Below are 15405 nucleotides of genomic sequence, written 5' to 3'. Positions count from 1 at the left end.
CCTATATTCCATCGTTTTTTTAGTTGCTGTTTATTCGGATAAAACAACTTTTGCAGGCATTTGAACGCAACACAAAAGCCGTGATGTATTTTGCGTGTTTTCTCTATGAGTCATATGATGATGATGTCATATAAAGACAGCGTAAGTTGAAGTTGGAGCAAGAAAAACACTAAAAGAATAATTGATTGGGAAGGGGGAGGGGGGGGGGGGGGGGGGGGGGGTTGGGGGCGGTGGTTTGTGGTTGGGGGCGGTATAAAGCAGAGGGGAGGGTCCATGGGAACATCAGCTCTACCGGGTTACCTTGACAACTGGGCCGTGACTCACGGGCAGCAGCAATTTGGCGACTAATGAGATTTGTACGGGAGCTGAATGCCTGTGCTGCTGCTGCAAACCGGCAGAGAGAAACAGAAACATCAGCGAGAGAACAAAAAAAACACCTCTGGATGCTGTGAAGATCAGCAACAGGCAGGAGGGGGAGGAAGAGGGGGAGGAAGAGGGGGAAGAAGAAGATGAAGAGGAGGATGAAGAGGAGGAGGAGGGGGGGCACCCGTACATATTATTAGTAGTAGCACTAGTATGATGATGATGATGATGATGATGATGATGATGATGGTGATGATTTATTTATATAGCAGGTTAAAATAGATTTAAAGGAGGACTAGTAGGTCATTCCAAAAAAGAATCCACATATTAACAGCTGTAAGTCCTTGTTCCTTTTTTTTAATACTAACTCAAATTTAACTCCAAATGAACAGAATAATACAGCAACAAGCAAGAAAATAGACACATTATTCACCGTTTTGGTTCAGATCAGACAAGACATATAGTGAAAATATCGAAATACTAAATTATAGAATTAAATCAAATCAAGTTTTGTTTATTTGTATAGCCTGATCTCACACACAGGCCCGCTAGAATAAATATATAAGCAACATAATGTAGAATAAATATCACTTGGAGATTTTCACTCCAGCAGAGCATCAGAATATTTGTCTCCGGTTTCAAACAAGAGCTGCTGCCCTCAAATCAATACAAATGTTTTGTGGTTTGTGATGCTATCATCAGACAAGACGTTTATGTGATGTTCAGAGTGTGAGACATGCCAGCGCGGGAACCAGTGAGAAGCTGTTATCTTAATGTGTAAAGGTCAGAGCTGACATGTGCCTCTTTGTCTCTCCTCTGCAGGCGACACCATGCCGTCACTCCTCAAGGCCTCCACCACAGGGAAACCTCTCTTCACCTGGCTCGTAGATTTCCTCTTGATCTTCCTCTCCGTCAGTTCTTCCTGTGTTCACGGGGCTTCGCTCAGAGAACACAGACTGAGAGGCAGCGAGCCAGACCCCCAGAGGGAAAACCTTCAGCAGGGTTCCAGTGTTGATATGCTCAAAGCCCTGGAGTACATCGACAGCCTGCGCCAAAGAACCGGCACGGACTCCCAGAAACAGACCGGGTATCACACCGCTCACCTGGACGACACGCAACAGCAGCGCGACATGCCCAGGCTGGATCCCAACGCCAACCCTATGCAAGGCCAAGGTCCGGTTCAGCCGGATGAGGAAGATGAAGAAGAGGAGCAGGAAGGAAGGGAGAACACTAAAACGGAAGAGCTTCTCCAGGCGGTGCTCAGTACCCTGCAGCAGTCAGAACAGGCCTCCAAACCGGCTCCACTTCGGTCCGGTGGCAGGGAAGCAGAAGGAGCCGGAATCAGGGAGGATCCGTGGGAGCAGCAGAAGCAACGTGCCATCATGCTCCACAAGAAAATGCCATTAATGTTTGAGGATGACGAAGAAGGAGAAGGAGATGAGGAGGAAGAGAATGAGGAAGGGCCGGATTTGGAACGTGGAAGCCCCTTAAAACGCACCAATGAGAATGTCGAAGAGAAGTACACGCCACAGAATCTGGCCACCCTGCAGTCTGTCTTTGAGGAACTGGGGAAGCTGACTGACACTAAAGCCACACAGAAACGCCAGGATGAGGAAGATTATGTAGAGGAAGGTGATGACATGGACGATGGTGATGATCTCTTTAATGTTAGAAATGTGGCCTACGATGATGAAGCTGGGGATCTCACCGACTGGGCTCCGCTACAAGACCTGGAAGATGAGGATGAGGAAGAGGAGGAGGGAAACAATGAAGAGAATGAACGAGGCCTGGATCATGGTAATGACGAAGATGATGACAACGATGCTTTTGAGGAGGAAGATAACGAAAGCTACCCGGTCAAGAGATCCTCAAACTCCAGTCCCCAAAGAGATCCAGAAGACATCGCTAACCTGGTTGATTATTACTTTCTGAAAGTGCTGGAAAAAACAGAGGAAGAGCACAAACGAGAGCTCGAGGAAGAGGAGGAGAGGAGGGAGGAGAGGAGAGCGGCTCAGTACAGAGACAGCATTGACCCGCGGCTCATATACCAGCTCATTCAGATCTCCCAGCAATTCCAGATTCCGCCAGAAGACCTGCTGGACATGCTGAAGACCGGAGAACTGACCAATCAGGGCAGAGCGACGCAGTCTCAACGGATCAACGCCTTCACCAGAGTAGAAAACAAGCCGGCTCGCGTTTCCTTAAAGAAGACACACAAGAGTCCCGCACAAGTGTACAACACACCCGAGCGACAAAGCAGCAACACCCCTGAAAACCTGAGAACGGAAGAGATCCTCAAAATCCTCGGGTTGGGAAGCCTGGAAAACCCAGATCAGGCTCCAGGCTTCCGGAGGCTGAAGCAGTACAAAAGCTCACAATCACGACTTCACACTCAGCCGGCGAGGGAATCCGCACCCGTGCAAAGGCTCCTGACAGGCAAGTTAAAGGACGACTACGAGGACGGGGTTGACGAGGACGAGCTGGCAGCCTATCTGGCTGCTCAGATGCTGGCCCAGTATCCCCAGCGCCCTTACAAGAGCAAGGCGGGTCCAAAACGGGACGTGGCCGATCAAGCCACGCCGGCAGGCTCTTTTGAACAGGCCATGCAGGACTACTTTGATCAAATGGACTCAGAGACAAATCAAAAGAGACAGACTGACCAGAGCGACGGCTTGGAAAACGAAGCAGTGATGAAATTGCTGAGCTACATGAACCCGGAAAGCCCAGGAAATGACGATGACGATGATAAATCTGTCCCGGGGATGTAGTCGGACGGGGCGGGGCTGTAGATATATAAATATATATATTTGGTGAATGGGGGCAGGGTGAAAATAAAGTATTTTGAAAAGTAAAACATTAGGTTTCCATACGTTCTTCTCTATTCCTGTCATGATTAGCTCAAGCAAAAGAGGAAGAGGTGTGAGGCCTCATATTCGTGGTGGTGTGTTCTGATTCTTTGATGCTTTTTTGTTTTTTTTACATCTATATATATACATATATGGGACAGTTGCTCAAAAACTCTTACAGCAGACCACTAGTACACGTGACTCACCAGCCTTACATACAACGCACATACAACCAGATCAGTGTTGGATCCCGTGTATCCACTTTGTGCTCTTTCCTGATGATTTCTTAAATGTGGTCATATGTGACATTCATGAGGTTAATAAAGCATTAACTTTATTTTTTCCTTACGGTGTAGTGTTTCTTTATTTCACACACATGCTGGAAATGACATTTTCTTCAATAGTTTTTCGTACAGAATGCAAAACACGTTATTTGATAGGTTAACAAATTCGCTGTGGCATCAAACCCATATTGCTTTACAGTGGTGTAACATTCCGTTCTGAGTTAATGGTGGCAATGACAGTAATCCAACATTTGTCCTCTGAGTCCTTCACGCCTTCAGACAGGTGACCCCCATGAGACACTTAACACCTTCATCTTCACTCTCAGAGACATTTGCACCTTCAACGAACTCCATTAAGCCTGATTAAGTGCCACAAAGACACAGCCCCATTTGACCATCATGCATTTTAGTTTGAAATGATTTGTGTGTAATCCAAATGAAGCTTATCTACTTACAGCATAACACCAAATTAATCAATATGTTTAGCCTCTAACTCAAAATATTTTACCATGGTTATAAACATTAGTGCTGGTTTAACACGCACAGAGTTCCTTGTCCTCCCGCGGCTCAGTACGCAGGTTTGCTCATGTATTCCTCCATAGTCTGTGATGTGATGAGAGCAGAGACATGTTAATACACATTTCATACGTCGTGTTCTCCATCCTCACGCCTGGTGGAAGTATGTCAAAGCTTAATTTACCTCTTGGAGTGTGTCACACTCCTCCATAGATGCAGCCACAGCCCGTTTAGAGGTTTCAAGAATCTCCCCTCCCATAAGGAATTCATCCAGGATGAAATAAGCCTTCTCAAAGTTAAAGATGATGTCCAACTCACAGACCTGACAGGATGAGAGAAGGGTGATTTCACCCACAATTTAAACAATTAGGGACGATCAGGACTAAGACAGATATCATGAGATTGCAGTCGGATGACAAAAAAGAAGATCTAGATGACGAGAAGGAACATTTTGATGAGTTCTAGTAAATAAGGGGAGTGGTTTAGGAGCAAGGACAGCTTATGGACACAAGGGGGAGTCTGACAAGTGAAGAGCAGTGTAACGCCCATGTAGAGGAGAGAGGAGAGAGGAGGGCGGGGTGCAGGGGGAGTCAGTCTGTCAGAGAGCTGCTTTGTCTGAACTAATAATCAGACACAGAGACCTCACTCATCCTCAGCCACCAGCTCTTCTGTTCTGTCCTTCTATCCTTATTTTGTGTTCCACCATCCCGTGCAGGGTGCTACAAGTGCTATAAGTGAGATTAAACCATGTTTCTGCTGAAACCACACAGTTATACAAATGAGTTTTGGTCAAGAGAAGTATGTCATTTAATATTCAAGGGTTTGTCTGAAGATTGAAAAGAAAAACGAACAAAAAAAGTCAATTTGTTGGACCTGAATGTGGTCAAGCCAAGGACACACTGTAAGAAATAAGCTCCTACTTGGTTCGTTGTTGTTGTTGTTGTGCACACAATACACAACATCGATGTGTTGAGTTTCCTCACCAATACGCAGGTTAGATTAACTGTAATTGTAAGTGTAAATGTGAATGACTTTGGTCCCAAAGAATGCTGGGTAAAGCAACGGTCCATCAGTCTGCTTTGATGCTTTGTGGATGATTTAAAAACTACACATTAAGTTTATGAACTACTGATGTACTGCTGCTGTGCCATGAGCTGGACTGACTGGAATCTACATGTAGGTTATATTTAAAAAAACAAACACTCTCCTTCATTTTAATATCTTATTTTGAATGAATAAAATAAACATTACTATAATAACACAACATTAAATTGTGTGTATTTCATTGCAATGGTGTTTCACTGTGTCCGGTACATAAATGAGACGTACGTTCAGCTCTTCTTACATTGCCAAAGTATTTATCCAGCAGCTCCACATATCTGTGCAGCACTTCAAGGGTCAGCAGCTCGTTGTCCTTGTCCTCCAGACCAGCACAGAAATACAGGCTGGCATACCTGCACATCAGGAGGTTAAAGGTCACAGGCTGAAACTCAAGAAGCATCAGAATGAGAAAAGCGGATGTCAAACATACAGTAGGACTGGAAAGGACATTTTTCCTTTCATTGGTAAAGAAATAAAGTATAGAGCAAGGCTACTGGGTTCTGTTATTAAAGGATTTACCATATTTTGCCTTAAATAAAATATATTACCACAAATATCTATATAAAGGGGCAGACAAAATAACAAGAACAAACAAAATCAAACAAAATCAAGATTGAATTAAAATGTCGAATCAGGAGAGTGTTGTGTCTGTCTGGGGTCGTGTGTGTGTGGCTTTGACTTGCTCAACTCCCACCCTACACCCACCCGACAAACAAATAAAAGCAGCACCTCTGAGTCAGATCGTCTGGCCTCAGACTCACACACATCTGCTGGTTTGCTTTGCATAATATGTTTGTGAGGCATTCCTCTGATTTTGTCCACCCACTGCTATGCTGCCTATATGTGTAACTACAGTGTGTGTGGGTGAAGATTAAAGGCCATACAGCATGAAAGGATCTGAGCTGTGTGTGTTGCACCATCAGGCTTTACATGCTGTTTTGTACTGCTGTGTGTGTGTGTGTATGTGTGTGTGTGTGTGTGTGTGTGTGTGTGTGTGTGTTGTTGAGACTGGGAGTCTGATGTGCCAGGACAGAACTCCTCATTAAATACAAGAATCTAAAGGGTTAACAGAAAAGAAAGAGCAGAACATCTAGCAGGTGTCTCTTATGACGTCACCTCTTGTAGACAATCTTGAGGTCCCTCCATTGGAGGAAGTTGCAGGAACGCGGTTGACGGGCCAACACGATCATCAGCATGTCCCGGATCACCTTCTTCTTCTCCCGGTCGGTTAATGGAGTGAACCATTTTTGCAGCCGCAGCTTCCCCTGCCGGCTGAACAACAACAGGAAGTGCATCTGAGGAGGACAGGAAGGAATCAATACTGACCAAAGAAAAGCAAATATAAGGGCTAATGTGTCAACCTGTAAGAAAAGCTGCTGTCACTGTTCTTTGAAGGTCTGCTGTTATGATTACATACACGTCATTAATATGCGGTTAATGTTTAACCCTCCAAAGGCAATCGCACACATGAACATATGCTACACAGCAATCACAAACACACACAGAGAAAGAGAGAGAAAGAGACTTAGATTATACTATTTTATGGCCATTGAAGAAACCAAAACAAGGCTAAGCACACATGGTGATTGCACTAAGCTTTAATTGGGTTTCACAACTGAAGATTACCAGTTGTATGTCAAACTAAAAACAATGCTGATGTTGTGTAAGGGTAATTAGTGAGAGCACTTTGCCCTGCTGCAACCACAAGCCTCTGCCTGCACCAACAGGGAACTGGTGTCTATTAGATAAGATTTGCAAACATGGAAAACAAGTAAGAGTCATTTCAACAATTGTATTTTCCATTCAATTTGGCCTTTATTTGCACTTAAACAGACTCTAGTAGTCTGTTTATAGGTCTTGTTTGTCCGCAACTCTGAATGACTCACAGTTGGTGAAGGGAGAATCGAGAATGGATGACCTCATAAAAAAAGGGTTCTGTGTGTGTGATGATCAGCTGTGAGACTGGGAGTTTAAGGTTGAGAAGTTAAAGAAAACAACCTCATTCGCTCCCGATTTGCATTCGTTTGCCTACAGAGGAAACACACTGTAAAAAATGACGTGTGTTTTGTTTGATATTCAACCTTCACTCAAGCTTTATTTTCCTTATGAGGATTAAAATATCTCAAGTGACTCCACAGATGCTTTAACTGGTTATGAGCCTTTTCTACACATGCAGCAGCTTGAAACGCACACATTTGATCCCTCTTATCTACATGACCTTTGATTCAAGGAAGTCCTCACGCTCAACAGGTAGATATGTGAATAGAATATAAAGAAAGAATACAATTAAAATACAATCATACAATCTGAAAGTAACACGTGTTAAACCATGTGTACGTCTGGATTTAATGATCTTTAACGCAGCATAGGTGTCGGTAACAGCCTGCAGGTGCGTTCAATGCCCTTAAATCTGTATCTATTAACGTTATGAGGTCACAGTTACTTACCATTTTGTCTCAGGACACCGAAAGAAACAAGTTGAAATGAAATCCAAGTCTTATATTACAATAAAGTTCTGCGTCTTTAGATGCGGCGACATGGTTGATCTTCCCACACATCAGCGCGCGCTCGCACCTTCTCCGGTCACCGCCGCACCCTGCGACGCTCCGTCAGCCGTGATTGGCTGCCGAGGAGCCCCTGTGCAAAGGCGCGCGCAGACAGGTGGATCAGACACATGGGGATTTACAGAGGCATGTGGAACTTGAACGCCTCAAGGACAAAACGAGACATTTTCTGTGACATTTGTTTTGTTTTTATTTGTTTTTATAGTTTAATATCACTATACACATAATAAAATATAGTCAATATATGGAGTATAATAGGTATATTAAGAATCGAGACGAAAATATAAGATCCCTATGCAATACCAAGAGGAACGATTAGATACACTGCGACTTTATTTCAACATAATACGACTCTAATATGGATTGTTGTGTTTGGATGCGGGTCAGATTAAAATCCTCCTTCCTGCCGCTGGGTGGCTGCTGAACTTGTCCTCTCTAATGTTAATTCAGTGGAGCTACACGTGGTTTTGTCGCAGGTTAAAAAGCGGAGCAGAGAGCTGCAGCAGCGAGAAGCTTCCCAGAGCACAAACCAGCATGTCTCTGTACCGCAACTCCGCCTGGTTCCTGAAGGGAGTGACTGAGTTCACCAGGTCAGATCTTTGCTCTTCATCATGTACATGCTGATGGCTTAGGGAGGGAGAAGTGTGAATGTGTTTAACAAACAGCAAGTTATCATGCCAGGAATTAATATGAATTTGCAGATTTATGTTGTTATTTAAAGTGGTCAAAAACTTCTAATCACTGCAAAAGACTGTAACAAATACAAGTTTACATGTTTGCAGCTTTTTGTATGTCTTAACTCCATTGTGGTGTTGTAGGTTTAATTCTGATCCTATTTGTCTATTTTGTTCTTATTGGCAGTATGTAAAAGCTTACAAGTCACTATATGATATGCGTTTGGACATATTGCCTATTTAACAAAGTTGTCTCAGTCTGTTTCAGAGATAGATAGAGATATATTTATATATGAAAAGGAGTTTTATATCCACATTAACGTTCCTGAGCTTCTTTTTGGTTGATTTTTCTGTGGCGCTGTTGCCATGGTGAGTAATTGTAACGTAGATGACTGGTTGATGTTCATCGTAAATTTTAAATGCTTTCCTTTAGTGTTTAGTATGTGTGTGTGTGTCTGTGTGTGTGTGTGTGTGTGTGTGTGTGTGTGTGTGTGCGTGTGTGTGTGTGTGTGTGTTTGTGTGTGTGTTTGTGTGTTTGTGTGTTTGTGTGTGTGTGTTGGAAATACTGTAGTAACTGTTTGGGCACAAATGAATGTTGTGTTGTGGGGTCAGCTGAGGCAATCCGCCTGATAGAAGAGAATAGAAGAGAATAGAAGAGAATCTTGGGAGTTCCGCGTTCACATCAATCAATTATGTTTCTATGAATCACTTGATGTGTTCACTTGATCAGGTGCCTCCTCGGCTAAATAATGCTGAGTTAACTAAAAATTGAGAAATTGAACTTTGCTGCGCTGATCCTGAATCAGGACTGAGAGTCAGTGATGAAGGTCATATGAGGTTTGGGCCCTTCAAAGGCATCACTACATCCCATGATGCAGTGATGCTCATGTAGATGGTTTTGTTTGTATTGGTGGTGTTCCTCCACCTTCTGATTGCTTCTATCCCTGAACAGACAGTATTACACTGGAGCATCCTTACATGATACTCAGCAAACTTGCTGGTGATTCAGCAGGTGGCTTCTCAGACATCTGTAGAGGCCCAAATGATTTCCTAGCTCTGTCAGACCCTTAAGACACCCTTTCAACAGCAGGCAGAGTCATCTGAAGAAGTGCTTTTGTGGTTGTTTGTCCACTGCCTTTGTTCTGTGTTGTCTTTTCCCTCAGAGAGCCGCCTGGCTACCCGCTCTGACCCTGAACTAATGGCTCTCTGCATGACACCATCAAACAGAGCGGGCATTTAGCCTCACAGTATTCCCCCCCGCCCTGTCCTTTCATCCCCCTTCAGCCGCATTTAACAATAGCGGGAAACAACCACAAAGGACAAAGAAGGGAATTGAGGTCCTTGGTGCCACACGCACTCATACACGCACAAACACGGGCATGCACACACTGATCCTGTCACCAGCAGAGAGGTGATGCCAGGCGCGATTCCTCCTCCATTGTGTCTGTACAGTAAAGACATGAAGTGACCTACAGTAAACATGCTGACCTCAAACCAAACACACACACACACTGAATTCCACTTCTCTGATATACTCTGTAGACATATAGTATATCGAAGAGATGGTAAATACATAATAACATAAATGCTCATGTGTTGCAGAAATGCCTACCTGGCAGCCTCCAAGCACTTTGTGGAGAAGGACCTGGAGGTGTCCATGGCTGGACGCTCCTACATGATAACAGGAGCCAATAGTGGCATTGGGAAAGCCACCGCCATGGCCATCGCCAAGAGAGGTAACAGCTCAGTACCGCTGCCCTGTTTCTCTCCAATAATTTGAAAGAAAGAAAGAAACTACTATTAACATATTTTTCTGGATCTCTCCATATCTAATAAAGATACAAATTCAATGTAAAAAGTGTTTTCACCAAACAGAACAGCATGTATTAATAGAATGATGTTTATTTGAAACTTTTTCACAGGTGGAACAGTCCACATGGTGTGCAGGAACAAGGACAAAGCTGAGGAAGCCAGGGCTGATATCGTCAAGGAAACAGGAAATAAAGTACAGTAAAGCTCAGTTCTCCACTTATTTGTATTAATGAACTGTTAGTGCTATTATTCATTAATATAAATGTCTTGTGTTATTGCAGGAGATCTTTGTCCACATCCTGGACCTGTCTGAGACCAGAAAGGTGTGGGAGTTTGCTGAGGCCTTTAAGAGGAAGTACAAGGCTCTGAATGTACTGGTGAGTAACATGATGGACTTATAGGGCAGATATAAAGGTTTAAATGAGGTCATATTTGTCTTTTATACAATCTAGATTCTTCTTATTGCAGCATATTATTCAAACAAATAATCACAAATAAAATGTTTGTTTCAAAACAGGTTTGCTAAAAATTTAAGATAATTTGCAAAAACACATTTCATACAATTTTAATAATTATACAATTTTAATAGAATTTTAATAATACAATAACACTATAATTAATAATACAGAGCAGTGTAATCCTTAATTGGATATTTTAGGTACTAATTGTATTGTTGATTTACTTCAATATTGATCTATTATAAAAAGGAAGGGAGACACACCAAGCTCAAATACCAGTTTAAACTTTACAAATACACAAATAAACAAAAACGAGAGAACAAATGTGCTCCAATGGTCCTGGTTACTTGGTAAGAGTCTTACAGGTGCAGCACATTAACAATAACGAGGCTCCCAGTTTCACCTCCCGCCCACATAAAACAATAAACATTAAATGACTTAAAAACTTTTCCACAAAAATGTTAATTCAGTGTGCACGGGTGTGACTCTCACAAATTAAGATGGCCAACACCAACCCGTACAATGAAATATGTCTGTTAAGGTCATGTTTTCATATGGGTGCAGCTTCTTTTGAGTGTGTGTGTGTGTGTGACTGATGCACACAGAGAGAGAGCGAGAGAGAGAGAGAGAGAGAGAGAGGGCCGAAGTCATGCGGCTCCGTGCTGCAGCGGCCCACTGGGATTCCTCCCGCCTCTCCTTCATCCCGATCAGCCAACTTTGGCACTGGTTACATGCGTCCGAAAGTTGGATAACTGCTACTATTATGTTTCCCTTTCAACTGCAGTGAATGATTGTTGTGCTGCTTATCTGTGCAGATCAATAACGCCGGCTCTATCATGAGCCAGAGGGATGTGAATGCAGAGGGGCTGGAGAAGAGCTTTGCCACAAATGTCCTTGGTGAGTCAAAGATATCAAAAGAAAGAAAGATGCAGGGGATAAAAGATGTAAAGGTTTGTTTGATTATGAAGGTGTTTTTCCTGTTTGCTCTTTAGCTGTTTACATTCTCACCAAGAGTCTCATACCCTTACTGGAGAAGAGTCCAGAGCCCAGAGTGGTGAGTCAGAGACCTGCAAGCTCATCAATCCTTATTCCATTAAACTCCCTGAAGCCTAACACCTGTGAAGTATTCTTTCTCATCCATTGCTCATGAAGACATTAAACCTGCAGATTCATTTCTCTCACAGCATCCCATTAAAAATCAAACACACCCAGGCAGATTATCCCGATTGCACTCAGTTCTCTTCCCCCTAACCTTATAGAGCTAATCATCCCTCTGTGTTCAGATCACTGTGACATCAGGGGGAATGCTGGTGCAGAAGCTCCGGACGGGAAACCTGCAGTCTGAGAGGGGGCGCTATGATGGCACCTTGGTTTATGCCCAGCATAAGGTAAGAAAAGAATTAAGCAAAGAATTATTAGTGTGTTAAGACAAAGCAATTGCCATATCTGCAGGGAAACTACAGTATTACTCGCTATTACTATTATGAATCACATTAGTTTTGTTAATGTGCCATTTTAGATCAGGAGCGCATTAATAAATATTAACACACTGACCAGACAAATGTTGTGTGTGTGTTCCAGAGGCAGCAGGTAGTGATGACAGAGCAGTTTGCCATCAATCACACTAACATTCACTTCTCCGTCATGCATCCTGGCTGGGTGGACACACCAGGTAAATAAATAAACCTGTCAAATAAATTAATTTGACATGTTTGATCTTATTAGAGTCGTTCTATATTGAAGCATGTATCAATGTATTGCTTATTGGACTTTAATCCAAGCTGCTTTCCTCCATTTGTCTGCTTGTCTGTCAGCTGTGGCCAATGCCATGCCAGACTTCCATCAGTCCATGAAGGAGAGTCTGCGGACCCCTGATCAGGGCGCTGACACTTCAGTGTGGCTGGCCGTGTCCGAGGCTGCTGCTGCAAAGCCCAGTGGACGCTTTTACCAGGGTACGCTGCCAAACTAATCTTCTGACAATGGTCTGACTATTGTTTAGTTTCTTTTGTTCAGGTTAAGTGTAAGAGTTAGAGCAGATATTAAAAGCCTCTAACTATGATTTATTTGAGGGGGGTTAGGAAATTGTAGGGCTTAAGTAGAGAGGAGAGAAGAGCTTATTTACATGTTTGTCGGTGTGTTGGTGGGTATGTGTGTGTGTGTGTGTGTGTGTGATAGTGTGTGTGCGCGATTGGCTGTTGTCCATTGCAGCTGGAGGTTGCTTCTCTTGGTGCCAGATACTATCAGATCGTTCCGTGACTTTACAAAACACACTCACAGATGACCTCACATGAACCTACTTTTTATGAACGTGAAGTTTTATTTAATTTCTTTAATGTTTAATGTGTGGTGATTATACATAATTCCCCCTCGGTTACATTTAGTAACAGAAACTGAACAGAAAATCCCATAATCATCATATGTCCATATTAGTCATTCATGTCCAGCCTACATCTGTTTCTAGGATCACTAGTCTCATATAAACCGAACTCCATGCACTCATGACGTCACCGTATTTGAGTTGAGATGTCCAGCTGAACCTTAAACTTCCATTGGGACTGAAGGTTAAAAATTAATCCAGAGTTTGCTTTCTTCAGCCAATCCCCAGCCTGATGCCCTATAAAAGAAGGCTGATGGGTTTGTCATGTTTGTACAAGGGCTCAACCTTTATTGCTTCACACCTACATTTCTCAGGCAGTCAAGGGTTATATTGTCTTACTTTATGTTTGTTTGCTTGTGCACAGACCGGAAGACCGTGTCCACCCACCTGCCCCTGGCCTGGACCCGCAGCTCCGCCCTGGAGGAGCAGAAGTTTATGTCTCTGTTGGAGGAGTTGGCCAAGACGCTCCAGCCACATTGAACCAGTAAGAGTGCCACAGTCCACAGAGAGAACTGGGTACCATTCACCACACCAGTTCATACTCCATTATACACCAAATGACAGGGGGGGGAGGGGGAAGTCTGCTAAATCTGGGTCTAGTTTAATATGTCCACTGGATCAGAATGGACAACTATGGTACACTGTCAGCATTAAGATGAGTTTGGGATGCTCAGCATTACATTCAGGCATTAAACTTACTAAACGTCTGGATTTGTAATGATTTTACAACTATTTCTATGACAACTGACACGTTTTGTTATTTGTAAACTCTTATAAGTTATATAAGTATAACCTTTGTAAGAACTACCACCTTTGTTGCTTAAAACCTTATATAAAAACAGTGTTTGATAGTGATGCTGCTTGTGGTGAGTTTTCAAGACACACCTGTTGATAGAGAAAGAATTCATTATCCACACAAACACACACACACACACACAAACACACACACACTGAAGGTGACTCGATGATCTGTCAATCAGATGGGAATCTGATGTGACCGAAGTCACTCATCATCTCCCAGTATTCACTCACACCTTAGCTATGGGTTCAATCTGATCCTTGTGTCGTCTCAGTAACTGCTGTTCTGTATGTAAAAGTCATGTAAGTCCTGTATTTGCTCATATTATCACATTATGTGTTACTTTATATATTACACTGTGCCATTGTGCTCGTGCAGGTTGAGCTCAGGCTGGAGATAAGGTAGCTCTCCCTATGAGCCGTGTGTCTTTAACACACCACCAAGCAGCATCACCTGACCTGATATGCAATATAATCCATGTATTTATGACAGTAATATCTGCCTTGCACCTTAGGAAAGCCTCCTAACTGACTGTGACTTTTCAGTTTATCCTGAAAATGCTTGAATAAAGTACTGATTTGAAAATGACTGAACTGTGAACAGATTATTTAATTGGATACTTTTTCTTGTTTTATCACACTGAGTGAAAACAGGTCTTTTTAGGTATTTGGGGGTAATTACAACTACAATGGTATTTCCTCAGTATGCTGGATAGGCTATCCAAAAAAATCAATACTTCTTTCAGTCAGCATGTGTTCGTTATCACTTTATTTGCAATTTCCATTTGATTTGTTAGTTTAAATGTAATGTATTCATGTGTTTCTGCACAAATATTATGGCCCTGTGTAGTTAACATGATATTTAGACCTCATCCTGACAACATGATGTCATTAATCTGTGACTAATCACAAATAGCTGTTAGTTCAGGTCCTTTGAATTTGCTTTATAATATCCATTCTTCCATTCTCTTATCCTGTGCAGTGTCACAGGGTTTGCAGCGTCTCTCAGCAGTCACTGGATGAGAGGCAGGGGTCACTGGACAGGTCAGAGCTCTGTCACAGGCCTAACACATGCAACATGTTTCCAATGCACCCAAACTGCAACTCCACATAGAAAGACCGGAGTCAAAGCCATTAAAAAGCATCAAAGTCGTTGTTAAAACTCTCCAGACAATCAAACAAACATGTCAGAATATCTTTATTAAGCATCAATACTCTCTCTCTCTGTGATCTGAGAGCAAAGAGAGACCAAAGTCAGAACTGTTTCATTACCAAAAGTGTTTTTTAAAAAACAATTCTTTAAGATACACATTAATAACATCAGATTGGAACAATAAGTGTCTTTTAGAAGCAGTTTTTAGAAGCAGTTAGAAGAAGAAAACAGTCCATTTATAGAGAAACAAATAAACCGATCAGGGTGTTATAGATGATGATGTGGCCTCTCCTGAACCTGATGTTCATCAAATGAAATAAAAGGAAATAAATCATTTAAAAGACAAAATCTTTTCTTTCCTTCCTGTGATGGTCTGCTTATTATTTGTAAATTCATTTAGCCACTTCCTCAGACAAGAAAATAGCTCATGTGCTATCTGTCAAACCTCTAACGTCTGGT

General features: G+C 42.6%; 3 protein-coding genes across 3 annotated transcripts in view; 2 read left to right on the top strand and 1 right to left on the bottom strand.

Moving 5' to 3' along the window:
- The window catches only part of scg2a (secretogranin II a), a 3466-nt gene extending 335 nt beyond the window's left edge, over nt 1-3131 (top strand). The window contains exon 2 of the mRNA XM_076142580.1: nt 1186-3131. Within this exon, the coding sequence (XP_075998695.1) occupies nt 1194-3131 (1938 nt within the window). The 5' untranslated portion in view covers nt 1186-1193. The remainder of the gene's footprint in view (nt 1-1185) is intronic.
- Nucleotides 3132-3593: 462 nt separating this feature from the next.
- On the bottom strand, nt 3594-7655 carry ap1s3a (adaptor related protein complex 1 subunit sigma 3a). Its single transcript, XM_076143312.1, has 5 exons — nt 7558-7655; nt 6227-6405; nt 5355-5463; nt 4194-4331; nt 3594-4096 (listed from the first exon to the last, which is right to left on the bottom strand). The coding sequence occupies exons 1-5, from the start codon at nt 7558-7560 to the stop codon at nt 4061-4063; spliced, it is 465 nt and encodes a 154-aa protein (XP_075999427.1). The 5' UTR covers nt 7561-7655; the 3' UTR covers nt 3594-4060.
- A 496-nt stretch (nt 7656-8151) lies between these two features.
- Nucleotides 8152-14366, top strand: dhrs12la (dehydrogenase/reductase 12-like a). Its single transcript, XM_076143153.1, has 10 exons — nt 8152-8264; nt 9951-10084; nt 10271-10353; nt 10442-10537; nt 11434-11515; nt 11611-11672; nt 11902-12006; nt 12200-12290; nt 12433-12570; nt 13360-14366. Exons 1-10 carry the CDS (start codon nt 8209-8211, stop codon nt 13473-13475), a joined length of 963 nt encoding a protein of 320 aa, XP_075999268.1. The 5' UTR covers nt 8152-8208; the 3' UTR covers nt 13476-14366.
- Nucleotides 14367-15405: the final 1039 nt, after the last annotated feature.

The sequence above is a fragment of the Genypterus blacodes genome, unplaced genomic scaffold (genome assembly GCF_046128005.1).
Source record: "Genypterus blacodes isolate CSIRO-AG114 ecotype Tasmania unplaced genomic scaffold, CSIRO-AGI_Gbla_v1 ptg000003l_1, whole genome shotgun sequence".
NCBI classification, from domain to species: domain Eukaryota; kingdom Metazoa; phylum Chordata; class Actinopteri; order Ophidiiformes; family Ophidiidae; genus Genypterus; species Genypterus blacodes.
Note: the sequence above shows the minus strand (reverse complement) of the source record. Positions and strands in the feature narration are given on the sequence as shown.